At 47.5% G+C, this 14814-nt stretch overlaps 5 protein-coding genes across 5 annotated transcripts; 3 read left to right on the plus strand and 2 right to left on the minus strand.

Annotated features, from left to right (window-relative positions):
- Positions 1-958: 958 nt before the first annotated feature.
- On the plus strand, positions 959-1553 carry ATEG_07954 (uncharacterized protein; the record flags this gene model as incomplete). Its single annotated transcript, XM_001216575.1, has 3 exons — positions 959-1070; positions 1123-1203; positions 1255-1553. 3 exons carry the CDS (start codon positions 959-961, stop codon positions 1551-1553), a joined length of 492 nt encoding a protein of 163 aa, XP_001216575.1.
- A 1176-nt stretch (positions 1554-2729) lies between these two features.
- Positions 2730-3252, minus strand: ATEG_07955 (uncharacterized protein; the record flags this gene model as incomplete). Its single annotated transcript, XM_001216576.1, has 2 exons — positions 2730-2773; positions 2835-3252. The coding sequence occupies 2 exons, from the start codon at positions 3250-3252 to the stop codon at positions 2730-2732; spliced, it is 462 nt and encodes a 153-aa protein (XP_001216576.1).
- A 2264-nt stretch (positions 3253-5516) lies between these two features.
- On the minus strand, positions 5517-7626 carry ATEG_07956 (alpha/beta hydrolase; the record flags this gene model as incomplete). The annotated part of the gene is made up of 7 exons (XM_001216577.1): positions 5517-5726; positions 6093-6116; positions 6274-6295; positions 6529-6753; positions 6826-6979; positions 7135-7145; positions 7217-7626. The coding sequence occupies 7 exons, from the start codon at positions 7624-7626 to the stop codon at positions 5517-5519; spliced, it is 1056 nt and encodes a 351-aa protein (XP_001216577.1).
- A 559-nt stretch (positions 7627-8185) lies between these two features.
- On the plus strand, positions 8186-9070 carry ATEG_07957 (MBL fold metallo-hydrolase; the record flags this gene model as incomplete). The annotated part of the gene is made up of 1 exon (XM_001216578.1): positions 8186-9070. One exon carries the CDS (start codon positions 8186-8188, stop codon positions 9068-9070), a length of 885 nt encoding a protein of 294 aa, XP_001216578.1.
- Positions 9071-10417: 1347 nt separating this feature from the next.
- Positions 10418-11487, plus strand: ATEG_07958 (uncharacterized protein; the record flags this gene model as incomplete). Its single annotated transcript, XM_001216579.1, has 3 exons — positions 10418-10446; positions 10515-10708; positions 10838-11487. 3 exons carry the CDS (start codon positions 10418-10420, stop codon positions 11485-11487), a joined length of 873 nt encoding a protein of 290 aa, XP_001216579.1.
- Between the last annotated feature and the right edge of the window lie 3327 nt (positions 11488-14814).

Raw genomic sequence — 14814 nt, forward strand, 5'->3', positions numbered from 1 at the left:
GCGTTACACAAGCCCGAGAACCAGATTTGTAGGATATCCAGGATACATTTGATAGTTATTCTATCCAAGTACTACCAACATTAAGAAACAGTAGACAATGACATCCCCCATAGGACTCCCATGCAACTCTGACATATTGGCGGCTGTAATCATCGTCGAAATCGTCGGATATCGGTTTGACGTACTGGCTTGGCCTGCTCCATTTGTGGTTGGAAGTGCGGAGTTAGTCGTATACAGTGGGCCTGGCCGGGGAAGGTAGTACGGAATGAGGGAATCGAAAGAATGAAAACAAGAAGAATAAGACTATAGCCTGGATCTGGTTAGCCTAAGCCATGAAAATTGACATCATCATGGCTGCTATAAATAAACAACAGAGCTTATGATATATTTTGAACTAATCAGCATGAGCACGTATCATTTCTAGGATACGAGGGGGCTCAGGGAACACGACTCAGCCACGCTGACTAGGGCACTACCTTTCCCTGTTAGAAGCCCAAGCCGATTCGATTTAGGTCAGTTCTACCCGAGGTTACATCGCAAAGCACATACCCAAGCTACGTATCGGCTGTAATAGCTCTATATATGTGTTAGCTGAGGTTCAGAAACTGGGCACAATGAGCTCGTGTTTATGGGTCGCATTATAAATGCCAAGGGGCGCCCGCAGAAGCCCTCGCGCCATGCCCCTAACACCGGCTAGGTCCATGTGTAAAAGCAGTATAGCCGCTTGGAATTTGCATTGGCTTCAGCTTGCGTTACGTTTAACGAGACTTTCCGCCGGTACTCCGCCGACTTTTGCTTACGGGTTATCGTCATTGCATTGAGTATCTTGAGCCATGCTCAGAGGATAAAAGGCCGATGGCCCCGTCGTCATGATGTCTAATGAAACCCAAACAATACGACAACGGCTTCCCAAGTGTTCATCTTCAGAGATATTCTGAGCAGCTAGGACTAAGTCAATATGCGCGCTGTATACTTGATCTCCACTTTCTTGGCTGCTACTGCTTTCTCCTCTGCAGTTCCTCAGACGCCCGCAGAGGATGCCGAGCTTATCCCTATTGACGACACTTTTGGTAATGTCGCTGAGCCCCGTCGCCTATGGAGCAATCCTAACGATATAGGTAGATCCGGCTGGATACGAATCTGCTCCCTTCGCATCTGAGGACGAGCAGGGCGACAACTCTCTATTTGCCGAAGACAACGAAGGTAACCGAGCCTGGTATAGCTGTTAGATAACTGAGACTAATAGATAAATAGAAGACGATGTGACCGCCAGCCATATTGAAGAGCGCGGAATTTTCGACAGTGGCGGTCGAGTTTGCAAGAAAAAGAATCAAAAGAATTGCTATCATGTTAAGTCGAACGGACGCTGCAAGAACCTCGTCTCCTCGAACGGGAAGCCGTTCATCTCCGGCTCCGCCGACGGGGGAAGTCTCTGCACGGTCTATTCGGAGAAGGGATGCCCATGGATTAAGGGTAAGAGAACCGGGTTTGATGAGCGCGGTGCGAATTTCGGGTTTCACGCAAAGAGTATCGAATGCTCCGTTAAGGTTTAAAGACAATAGTTGTGAGCTTAGGACCAGGATCTTCCTAGCACGGATCCAGCAGACTAAGAGTGGCTTTTTAGATGTATGTAACTAAGACCTCAGAACCCCAGACTTTAGTCAATGGAGAGACCAGTGGTACCCTAGATTCTTTGGATATAAGGTGACCCGGGCAAGGGCCAGCCAATGCTAGTTTATTGTATCAAATATTTCACACTAAAGAACCCCGCGATAAGGCTTACATGCGATCTAGAGGTCATTCAAAGTAGGCACAAATACAAAAAGGAAGAAGTACATGATCGACCAAGAAACGCCATATTATCAGATCCCGGTAAATGAGGCTTCGAGCTGTAGGTAAATGTAATATCAGCTCATCTCCCTACGCACGAACAGGGGATCTATATTCTAGATTGAGCTTATCAGCAGGACAAATCCTCTCTCGGTCATAATATATACTTTAGAAGGATGTCAAAGTTCACGTCCGCGAATAACTTGTTCAATCTTAGAACGAATCCTATCCTGTGCATGCGATGGACGCCATTCCATCCGCTGGTTAAGGTTGTGCCTACACAAGCGAATGTAGCCGAGAGATATATTACCGGTGATTACAAGTAGGGCCTCCAATGTATACGTTGCTTCGGATGCTATTCTTGAGGCCAGCATGCAAGATCTCATCATCGGATCACCAATACCAGGACATATAATATGCTTCGCCTCTAGGAATTGCCAATTACCTCCCTCGGAAAGCAATGAAATCGGACGAAGCTCCTGCCCCATCCTATTTCTATCGCCAACGTCCACCGCGTCTTGCCTAGCTAATATGTAAGTAGGCTGCCATGCCTTCAGGGTTGTGACAGACTTAGAGGACGGTAGTAAATTAAGCTCCCTTGGGGTTTTTTTTCTCTATCTCTTCGGGGACGGTTCTCCATTCTGATTGCATGCTTCCCCCTTCCTACCCGGCCAAGTACATGCACCTTTTTTCAGCAAGTGAACCACAACGTGGGGATTTTCTACCGCACAATTGGAAGCTGCTCGGTTTCGTATGGGAAGCGTTTCTGCCTTGCCTGCAACTCTTCAATGTCCCCTCACCGACAAGCGCGGTGCTAACCAGTGAATCAATACGCCGCGACGATTTGTAACCACGGGATGCCTCGAGTAGAAGAAGTTGGTAACGGCTGGATTTTATTGCTATAAATTACCGACCAAGCAAAATCTTTGGGGTCGGTATTCGCCTTCCCCGCAGATGGCAGTTAGCATTTGCATATTTTCGCAACGATTCAGGTTCCCACTTACGATCTTCATGGGAGTTTGATCTGGGCGAAGTGAAGAAAAGCAACTTCCAGTTCTTGAGGGCAGCATCACGGTGTTCCAACACAGCTGGTGCGAAGGTGTCACTGCCGATAGTGTTGCGAAACGTCCCAATGTTCGCAAATTTCACCAACGCCACAAAATCCCATTTTTCACTTCCAATAACCCTTGAGACAGGTAAACCTTGATATACCCATTCAAAGTTTCCAATCCCTCTTGCAATTTTGCTGATTTCTCTATCGAATCTCCCAATCCAGGCCTCTTGACCACTGCAGGGCGGATGTGGGCTTCCTTCGGGATATTCCGCTTGCTCGTTCCACTGTAGAAGACTGAGCATGAAGACAGGTTGGTCTTCCGGGAAGTCTTTTGGTATCAAGTTGAGCGGGATTCTAGAAGTTACCATTTTGCTGTGTCGGGAAGGAGCGAAGATATCTAGTGGTATGTCTGAAGAGACGGATTCAGTGCGAGACGAACTTATCGTGGCCGGGGGCAAAAGAAGACGATTATAATCAACTGGAAACGGGAACACAGTATTGGATTGGTAACGACACGGCAACAGTTAAGTCCTCCTGTTAACGGCCGAGTGAATTAAGGACTGAGTTAAGCCAGCGTTGGTGGGGACCAGGTATCGAATTCAGATCATTCTAGGCCGATGTCGTAGACCGGCGCGGCGCAATTCTTCTGCGGCCGATCCACTATCCCTGAACTTACCAACTACTTTAGTTCGGGGATTGCTAGAGGCACCCCTGACATCTGTAGGGGCACCCCTTTGTAACTCTGCCCTTGGCCGTCCCCCATCCCCTCTGGCGCGCGAGGCTCCGAACCTGAACTGGGGATCCGATCCTCGGGTAACATCTATGTCTAATTACCGCCTCAACAAAGACTCTGAAGCAATATCAAATAAGTCCCCAACGGAAGGTAGCGACTCCCTCTATTGTCCCCTTAGCTTTGTCTTGGCGCAGAAACCTGAGCGCAGGCAACTTGTTCTTGACTCTACTCCTCAAGTGTTAGGAGTCAATTGCGGTTGTAATCTCGCATTAAGAAGCGGTAAGCGGAGCCCCGCACGCCCACCGATTAGGTCTAGACCACCGCCTTGGTGACCTGTCCAGAATAAGATGTAGGCGGCTAGACATACCCAGACAGGACATTCCAGTGAACCCAGGACTACTATGTAAATTGTGATTAAAAACAGAGATACAGCAGCTGTTGTTGTAGCTTCAATTGGAGTAGCAGTTGACAAAGAATTCCAGGATCTGTGCCGATCGACATAATGGGTGAATTGACGGTGACGTGGAGGGAGTCAGAAGACCGCCAGAATAATGTCAAAGGTCAGTAGAGCTTTGTAACGTGGATTATTGATCAGCCCGACTGACTATCAGCGGGTGTGTGGGGTAAGTCTGCCCCAGCAATTCAAGTGGGGGCAGTGGAGAAGTAATCTGAAATAGGCCAAGGCTTCACATTATCATAACAGCGAGAGAATCAGATCCCCCTAGTCAGTGATTGTTGCATCGGTCTCTTCCGACCTTGCGAGTTGGCATCGATAATAAACCGATCCACCAAATTCATGTTACCCGGGGGTCAACGTTCCAGGGCGGCCCTGCTCGGTTAACGAGAGTAGCTTAATTTTTATGTGGGTAATTGATATACGGGAGGAGCCGACGCTGATAGTTGAATAATTTCGTCGGGGATCCGTGAATATAGAATATGCCTGGGACCGATGGCAGGGTTTCGAAGGCGAGATTTGCATGAATAATGTAGGATAACGGGTCTGATGAATGCATTACGAAAAAAGGCTTATTGTATTATGACAATATTATGATAATTCTCTAGTCTGCTGACGAACTGGCCCAACCTCTCAACTAGCATGCAACGGCCGTCGCAAAACACTGAGGAGTAAATATCCGAAGTCTAGTAGTAATCGTTGGACCGTCCATGTCAAACGGTCTGCACGATGAGCTTAACGTTTTCTGGTTATCAATGATTTTCCGGAGTTGCCGGAGTCAATGTTTGTTGTTGCTATACTCGGAAGTAATAGAAACAATCCCAGGGATGTCCCTGCTGGCAACCATGTAGAAATCTTCCGCTACTTCTCATCGGACGATCCCATCGGCCACTTTGGGATTAATATTGTACAGTATTCATGGTTGCCTCGTTGCCCCTGGATCGGTCTATTCTGAGAAAGATCCATTCGAGCTACAGCTCAACAAAACAGATAAACCTCTTGCGAAGCGGTAATTTGTGAGTGATGTAAACCTCTTCATAATGATCGACATAAATCTGGCTGGTCTATTTAATTGTTCGATTACTGACGGCAGCAAACGTGCTATACTTCTCATACGGTGTCAACCAGTACCATTATAGGCTCAATACCAACGGAATATCCGCATGCAACACAAGCGTGATCATTAATCAATATCATATCCCACCTTGCGATCACTAATACTGACCGATGCATCACGTTCTGCTGGTTCAGTGACATAGGCGTTCTGTCACCGGGTTTCTGATCTCTTTGCTTTTCAAATAACCCTGGAATCACGTCGGAATCACAACCACACGACTTTCACCTACACTTTAACCCTCTTCGAAATGCCGGTCTGGAGCTTTAAATACTCTCAAGGTGCCTTATCCGAGCAGGACAAAGTGGATTTGGCAAAAGATATTACCCGACTATACACCGACGCGGGCTTGCCGGCCTTCTTTGTCAATGTTCAATTCTTCGAAATGGGGCCGACCGACATGCTTGTTGGTGGAGAGAGTCGGCCAAACTTCGTGAACATCAGCATTGTGCATATCGCGCGCACTTTCAAAACCGAAACCGACAGGTGGGACTTCTTGAGGAAGTTTGACCTGATCCTCGAACGATTCAAAGCCAAAGGCCTGGACTGGGAATATTTCGTCGTGGATGCTTTGCGCCAGCAGTGGAAAATCAATGGGATGTATCCCCCACTGGCGGGTTCCGACCAGGAGAAGGAGTGGGCAAGACTCAACCGCCCGGTCAAGCATAGCAGGGCACATGTACCCTCTCTACTTTGAACTCTCAAGTTCTCGTCAAAACCATCCTGAACAGTGGTCGATGGTTACATTGTTGTACAAAGCTTTGCTCACGACCTTTGGATTTCCGTGTTACGTGGTGGCTTGCAGTGGGTGGTAAGACTAGCTGTCGTTTGTCTCTACAATTTCAGGGATTTATACACCATACCGATACATACCTAGGTACCTAGGTACTCTCCTTCAAGATCCTACCGTAAATATGTAAATATGATCTATCTATCCAGGAAAACAGTTATTTCAGATATAAGCATATAATGAGTATAGAAAGACAGCGGCAAAAAGCAGTAGCTTTATCTAACAATTCCATTAATGACATTCATGTACTCGATCATATACCTGAGTTCTGGTCGCTACTAGCCTGGTACCCACCTACCTTGCACATGATCGTTCGTAAACTAATTCAATTTAAGAGAATTGGAAAACAATATCCTATCCCTGACTAGAAGGTCCTCATCCTTCGCCATAAACTTCGAGAGAGTAAGTAAAATTGTTTTTAACAGAAAACCGAACATTGTTTACAAACAGAATACTTCGTTGGCAGCACAATGCACATAGAGTGATGACAGGGAATGAGGAATGAACCGACATAGATTCCCCTTCCTATTTAAGAAGATAGCTTTCCAGGAACTTGGCCTGTACTGGAGCATTTTCATCAAATAGATGCCCGTCATATGGGCCAAAGTGCCCTCCTGGGAGCAAATGCAATTGTTTCGGCTCCTTGGCCTGCGCAAACGCATCAAGAGCAAGGTCAGTAGTCGTGACAACATCTGCATCTGCCACGACCATCAACAATGGAGTAGGGGAGATACGGCCGATGAAGGCTACAGGTTCGTATGCCCGGAATGCCTCAAGGCTTTTGCACGGTTAGCCTTCGTATCACCGCAAGAGTTACCCAAAAGACAACAGGCACAATCAGCATGCATACCTCTTCAGCGTCACGTCATTCTTCCATCCTGCTGGTATGGCTGCGCTGTATCCGATATAGCTATCTTCTGAAGGAAGGACAGAGAAGGCGTGAGGATCCTTGTCCACAACAGGCACCCGAGCCGGCTCCTTTCCATTGGCACGAGCATGGCGATCTACATCCCACGTTTTGAGCCTGTCAGCAGGACAAAACTGGGCTCGTTGACATTTGATGCGTGCTAGAGAACTGCAGGCTGACCGTTTTCAAATAATTTATTCAGTCTTGGTATCAAATCCGACCTGTTTATACGGTGAAAGGTTTCCCACCCACTGACTAAGGGCCTGTGCATGTACAAAAGTTAAGACTTTATCCAAAAGCTGGACAATAGATATGAGGGTAAAAAAAGACTCACACTTGACTGATAACCGCCTTAACTCGACGATCAATGGCGCCAACGGTGAGGACATGACCTCCGCTATATGAACTGCCCCAAATGGCAATTTTGTCAGGGTTGACTTCTGGTAGAGATTGCGCAAACGTGATAGCGTCCGAATAGTCATTAATTTGCAAAGAAGGAATGATTTCACATCTTGGTTCGCCATCGCTGGCGCCGATGCAGCGATTGTCGTAGGCTAGGATGACGATAGGTAGGTTTGATGAGAAGTACTCCGCGAATTTACCTAGGCCCATTTCTTTATGGGCTCCAAATCCATGCGCCATGACCAGACATGGCAATTTTCCGCTAAAGGAGAAGGGGGAAAATGGCCAACCTCGGAGGGTGAGGTGGTCAGAGGATTCAAATTCAACATCTCGACGAGGCATAATGATAATGGCTTATATGGAGGGGTTTTTACGTCGCGACTATCTGTCAATATAGGTATCTACTGGAGCGGGCGGAGGATGATGCCGCTTTATAGGCATGTTGGGCTTCCAGGACCACTATTACACCAGCTGTGTAGGATGGGTACAAGAAACAGGACAAAGTAAAGTATAATAGCTCCAAAAAAATGTTTTCATGTCGTCCATCAAGGCGGGATTAGAAATCCTGGGGGACGATGTGTGGTACTGGACGCTCAACCAGTTCAATGCGATTACTGATCCCGCCCGCAACACCACTTCTCCATAATCTTTTCCCCACACTTTATGTCCGACGTGGATAGCTGTGTTGGTTGAAGCTGGAAAACATAGCCCAGCCCTGATTAGTGATCCGGAATATTCAGTAATCTTGACAAGTAATCAATGCCCGCCAGTGAGCATTTTCATTTCTGAAAACATACCAACGCCACGGAAACATCATCACTTGGCTCTAGCGAAGAGAAATAAATATGTCGCATCCGTCCGGGCGATTGCTGACTCCACAACATATCATCTATGCGCAACAATGCCTAGTCCCCTACAAGTCGATGTCTACGTTGCGCCAGCGATTCAGGCGGTAACCGGCCTCGAAGAACCGTCGAAACAACTGTGGTCACCAATTTGCTGCACGCTTATTCAGGGACCGACATCAGCAGTCCTTGTCGACACTCCTACGACAGTTGAGCTTGCACGAGGCCTGTCTGACTGGGTGAAGAAGACCGCTCCGGGGAAGAAACTCAAATATATTTACACCACTCACGCCCACGGGGACCATTTCTTCGGCAATCCTATTCTTCTAGAAGACTTCCCCGAGGCTAAATGCGTGGCGACGACTTTTGTTGTCCAAGGAATAAGGGGGACTCTGACCAAAGAAGGAATCGACTTTTGGAAAGCCATGTTTCCTAATGGCCAGATACCGGCTGGACAGTTTGTCTCTGAATGCCTTCCGACGAGCGGTGAATTTTCCATTGATGGCCACAGCTTCTTTGGCAAGGACGTGACCTTCTCGGACACGAACTATTCTTTCTTTCTATATGTGCCCGATTCGGATCTTGTGGTCGCCGGGGATATTGTATACGGCGACTGCTTTCAGCATTGTGCCGAGGCCAATTCAGCCGAAAAGCGGAGGCATTGGTTGGATGCCCTGGATCAGATTGCACAGCTGAAGCCGAGCATAGTTATCCCAGGACATAAAAGGGCATCACAGGTGGACGGTCCTTATCTGATCCAGATGACGAAAGACTACATTATGGCGTTTGAGGAGGACCTGCAGAAATGGGACGATCCGGTGAAGGTTGAGGAGTCGATGAAGAAGCGCTACCCCGTTAGATGGAACAACTTCATCTTGGACCGAAGCTGTGTGGCCTCTGTCGCTGTGAGATTGGAAGCCAAGAAGAAAGCATCGATTTGAGGAGCTCTACACTGGAAGTTAAGTCTAGGGCTCAAGGTTACTCATGTTATCTGGCGGTCTGAGGGTCTGGAGAATATCCCAAGCTTATTACGACCGCTTGTCCAATGTCAAGTCATCAGTATTAGTCAATTCTAAGAGCATGACCCAAAGTTCACTATACTCAAGAGACTTAGTAGCCTTTGAATAATGTAGCGCAAATTACCTAGTAATCTCCCAGCACTCTCCTGGAAACAGCTAGTTTGATTTTTGTTGATTAAATCCTGGCAGTCAGTCGGAAATACAACTCCCATATTCTTCGAAGACAGGCCCCACTGCATGTGTGTCCGACCAAATGTTTGGACATTGCGCTTGAACGTAGAACTGAAGTATATTGAGCATGAAGACAGGCTGGTCTTTAGTGTTACATTAGAAGGCCACATCATATTCGGAAGGCAACGATGCTCCCCGTGCACGCAAACGGCCTGTTGCAAGTGCTGTCCTGATTCCACCGTAAATTCAAGGAGAAATAAATGGGAGCGCTAATGAAGGCGCTAACTGCGTATATTGTTTAGATACGCACTTCACAACACGGGGCTATAAAGATAGGATAAGGGGGGTCAGGCACCGATCGGAGGGCCATGGCTGTTAGGGAAGCCTTTGTATGCTAGCAGCAATGGCGTGTCCCTTCGGTAACACGGAACAATAAAGCCATACAGTTCGCTGGTCGAGGCGCGGGGGCTGATCTTAACCCCCCGTCCACTCTCCTCTTATCCTTGAGCACTCCAACGCGCTCTTTCTGCTTAGTAGCTTCGAGGTATCTACGAGAATCCTACCAACCAAGAAAAGATTTAGAATAGCTAAGGGATCCCGTTGTAATTAGGAGTTAGCAGAAAAGATGCAGATCGATTTGCCTCCCGAGTATACTCTCCATATAATAAAAGAAACTTATTCACTTCCAGAGCAGAAACTACAACAATTATCTAATTCATTTACCAGAAAGCCGTATTCCAAACGAAAAGATATCCTTAGATAGCACATTCACGTGCCTTCTGTATCCGCTAAACCTTATGGTTACTTCAGGTTGGTTGATCCCTTATTTAAGGGAATACCTCCCTGGGTCGTAACCGATTTAAGTTAGTCGCTGATGATTAGTGAACAACCCGTCACTTGCTTAATAAGGTTCGGTATCCGGACCCGAAAGCATCCTATATGAAGTTGACAAGACCATATAAAGGAAGCCTTCAGCTGTCTCAATAACATCCATGGATAGCAGTTCACCCTTTCTTCAGCAGAATCCTGCAGACTGATATTGTACTTCACTAAACGCCGAACCCATACTGTCCAAGAACAACACGAGTGTCATACATTATGGCAAAACCTTCTGTTCTCATCACGGGGTAGGTCCGGGAACAATCGGTACCGAACATGTTCGAGGCTCCTGTGCTGATGAGTTCATCCGATGTAGATGTTCCTCTGGCGGGGTGGGACATCATATTGCCCTAGGATTTGCAACCCGCGGATGGCGTGTTTTCGCAACAGCCCGGTCCACCAAATCTCTCTCTACTCTGGAAGAGAAGGGAATTGAGACCTTTGATCTTGATGTTACGAAGGCAGAGAGCATTGGTGTCTTGAAAGATGAGATAGTGCATAGGACGGGCGGTAAATTGGACATGTTATTCAATAACGCTGGGATGAGTACATACCACCTTGCTCTTTGGCGCAGTCACTATTTCGCTGCTGGTCCAATATGCTCCTAAAAACCTACTTACAAAATTTTTTTCTCGCTAGTGTATGAAGCCCCAGCAATTGAAGCAGATGCTACTTGCATCCGCCGCATGTTTGATACCAACGTGTTCGGTTTGTTCGACATGGTCAAAGCATTTACTCCACTTCTGCTATCATCCAACGGAACCAAACACATACCTATGATCATCAACACAGCATCAGTGCTCGCTCGTCTGCCGTTTATATTTTCATCTGCATATAATGCATCGAAAGCGGCCGTGGCCACTTATACGGACACCCTCCGAATTGAGCTGGAGCCTCTGGGCATCAAAGTTGTGACGTTATTCATGGGTGAAGTTTCCACTAAGCTCATGTCTCCGGATAACATCTCTTTTATACCGGGGAGTCTTTACAGCGATGTGCTGGAGCGGACTAGGGAGAGAAGTCGAAACCATGCCCAGAAAGGCATGTCGCCGGAGAGCTTCGCTAGACAGGTCGTCGACCAAATACTGTCCCGATCTTCCGAACTCAGAAATGGCAATTACATATGGAAGGGCACTAACGCGTGGGCGGTTTGGTTCCTGAACGCCGTGGGATGGAGAAAGATATTCGACGGCCTAGTGAAGGGGATGGTCGGTCTCGACAACCAGGAGATCCGGAGGGCCATTTCCCAAAAGGGCCGTGCCTCTGTGAACGGGGCGACAGAGGTCTAATGGGTTTTTACATCCGCTTAATATATATAACGTCTTTTCCCTGTTTGTGTTCCTGTCCTTATGCAGTCAAGCTTTTTTTTGTTATCAACCTCGAGCAGTATGAGTGGCACACTAGAGAGATAAGGTCCGTGCGACAACTGCATGACCTCATCAGTGCCAAATAGAATGTACAACGTAACTCGTGCGTCAAGCCTTCCGACGATATTTTCCACCCGCAGAATTCTAGTCTCTGTATCCATGAGTAGAGCGAATCCATCGTTTCCAGATCTCTTCGTCTTATCTCATGGAGAAATCATGCTTCTATCCAGGATATATTACCCTTATTTCCAGCCCATAGCGGCATCCCCAGAACCCTTAGACTGTTGCTACTTAGAGCGCGTAATCTCTGCAAATGAAGACAATATTGAAAGTGTTGAACATATTTTCATTAACGAGTGATGAAGCATAGTTCTTTGGTTATGCACAGACGACCCTGCCAAATCCAACGACGTCTTTAAAGCACTTCTGAGTCACCTATCCTGTGACAAGTACTTCTTCAGGAAGGAGCCGGCCACATTTTAGCCCCTCTCAAACTCTGCCTTGCAGTGCGGATCGCTCAAATCGGCTCTGCAATCAAAGTTCAGCATACGATGGGTGTTGATTATATCCAGACAGATCTCAACTTACCGCGCAGCCATCCACCCGTGAGCCATGTCTGTGAAAGTCTCGACGTTTTTGTCCACTTTGAGTTTGTCCGCGAAACTACTGCATATGTCCTAGTCCTCATCCTTCGATGGAAGGATACAAAAAGGAATCGTAATGGTAGTCGCATCATCAGGAGACATGAAGGATGGGTGTGCTCCAGCTGCAGCAACGAATGGGGTTTTGGCGCCGGATTGGCTTGCAACAACCTATCAGGAGAGAGATTTAGTTTTGTTGCCCGACATAAACAAAGTACAAGCCCAAGAGATGTCAATGCAATCTGGAGCAGAAGAATTACCTTGTAACCCCAACAGAAGCTCAGCGCGGCCTATTTCGTGATCCTACCGCCACTTCTCTCCGCAGCATCGTTCAAGACCGCTGGAATCTCGCATAAAGCGCTCGACATAGACGCTGGACCCTGAATAAAGGCACTGAAGGCCTTCATCTTCTCCTCTGTATCGGGCGGTACCCATGAATGATCTGCAACCTCCCCCTTCAAGAAGTCGGGCATGTAGACTTGGGCATTGGTCGCTTGCGCGAGCAGGTCAGCGCTCTGGAGGATCTGTGGGCAAAAACCGAAGATGTCGTATACAATAAGGATCGCAGCGGTGGCGTCGACAGGGCCGGTTTTGTCTGACGTAGTTGGCTTTGGCCACCCTTCCAGCTTTTAACGCGGGACGCGGGGAGCATACATGTTTTCAAATCCCCCAAGGTTTCATAAGTTCCAATGGGTGTGTACTCCGCTTTTACGGGTGGTATAGTGCAACAAGCCTGTGACGACCATCAGCCAAATCAATTATCTTCCGTAGTTGGCAGGTACTTGAAAGTCGACGTCCCGAAAACGGATCCGTCTCATGGCAGTAGGATGTTATCCATAAATCAGGTGAATTGGAGGAGGATGCTTGTGCCTACTTTGCTCAGAAGCGCCATCTTCCCACCGTAGATTGTCAGAATGATACTGTTGGGCGATATGACGTGTAGGGCCTTTCTTTAAAAAGTCCTGGAGGAAATTGCTCCCTGTGACCGCGTGGATTGCGCCCATTATTTGGCCGGGACGCCGGGCGCTTTATATATTGCAAGGTCTGCATCAATTCCCGTAAGGAATAGAGCCCGGTACATTCCCCTAAGGCACAAGTATTGTCTCCGGACTCGTCCTACCCCTCTTAATGACGTATGCAGAATGATACTGAATACTATGTCTAGACTTCTCCACTGCGGATGAAGGTGAACAGTAGCTCAACTTCTGCGGAAGCTACCTCACACTGCGTTCCAATTTCCCTTACTTCCGAGGCATGTTATGGGGTACAGTAACTGGGCTCTGAATTCCATATTATCGCAGAGAGCCGATTCAGGATGCGTATATTATACCTCCCATGTAGTTGATGTATGTCTGTCATGGTAGAACCGGGTAGTTTCTTGGGGTTCGCTAGTTAGTAGCAATGCCGATGACAAAGAGACGTCAAGTGGGCCGCAGGCTGGGACCTAGTTCCCTAAACTTAAAATAGACTCCCACCCCACCCCCCGATGCGGAGATGATTAGTGATCAATATACTCCGAGTAGTCCATTGTTTCCACAGCTCCCTCCGCCCACTATATCCGGCTAATGTCCACCTTATGTCCCCTAATATCCGTCTAATGTCCGTCTACCCTCAGCGGGAATCTGTCACGGGTATTATAGAGGGCCGGCTGGGTTTTCATGCTATCTATCTCTGCGTTTATGGGTCGCTAGGAACTATTTGGAGGCTTCTCGCGGTGTTCTTTTCGCAAGGGTCCCATCTTTCTTCCCTTTGCTTTATCTACGGTGACACAATGATGGCTTTGTTTTGTAATAGGAGCGATGCGGTGGATGCTGGGGAGGGGATCTAACCTAGAAACTCAGGTCATGGCGACGGTCCTTGTTCTTGTTCTCTCAGCCTCTTTCGGTCAAAGAACATTGCGAGTATATTCACTGTGATGATGAATAGTAAATTTCTTCCATTGCAACTCAAGACTAGTAGCGGCTCAGTAATACAGCGGACTAAGGAACGAACTCCCTTGGCTTTTTTTAACAAAATTTTTAATCACCAGGAGAACCGTCTACCTAGCGGTTTCCAGTGGTGCTAGATTGGAGTCAGGCGGACTAACCGTCGGCGGGCTCAGCAAGCTGAATGAAGTTGGAGTTTACCCTACATCTAAGCCGCCTATTAGTGATCTTCCCGCATCTGGGCATGTGATTTATCCCCCCTGCGTTGAGATCCCTCCACACCCATGACCATTCTTCAGGATGAAGCAGTCAGATCAACATAGTGCAAAGGATCACCATGACTAGATGGACTATATCCTAAAAACTCCAGGTTGGCATATTTAGTCCAGGGAGGGCCTGGATCAAGCCTTAGGCGCCAGCATCCCATATTCGAACAGGACAGCACCTCGATTGATCGACATTCCTTCGATACTCAAAGATATACTAATCTGCTTAATGACGCTTCGGGATACTACAGAGCAGCACACGAATATATCTTCACGTTGCGCTACGCATGTGATTATCACAAGTTCAGACTGTGGATCATGAGCCCCCTTGGGATACTTGTGAAGGCAGTGGGCCTATCCATGAAGCGACGATCATTCAGATCGCACAGGATACCTCTAAAGGATGTTGGAGAAAGG

Source organism: Aspergillus terreus, genomic scaffold (assembly GCF_000149615.1).
Source record: "Aspergillus terreus NIH2624 scaffold_11 genomic scaffold, whole genome shotgun sequence".
Taxonomy (NCBI): domain Eukaryota; kingdom Fungi; phylum Ascomycota; class Eurotiomycetes; order Eurotiales; family Aspergillaceae; genus Aspergillus; species Aspergillus terreus.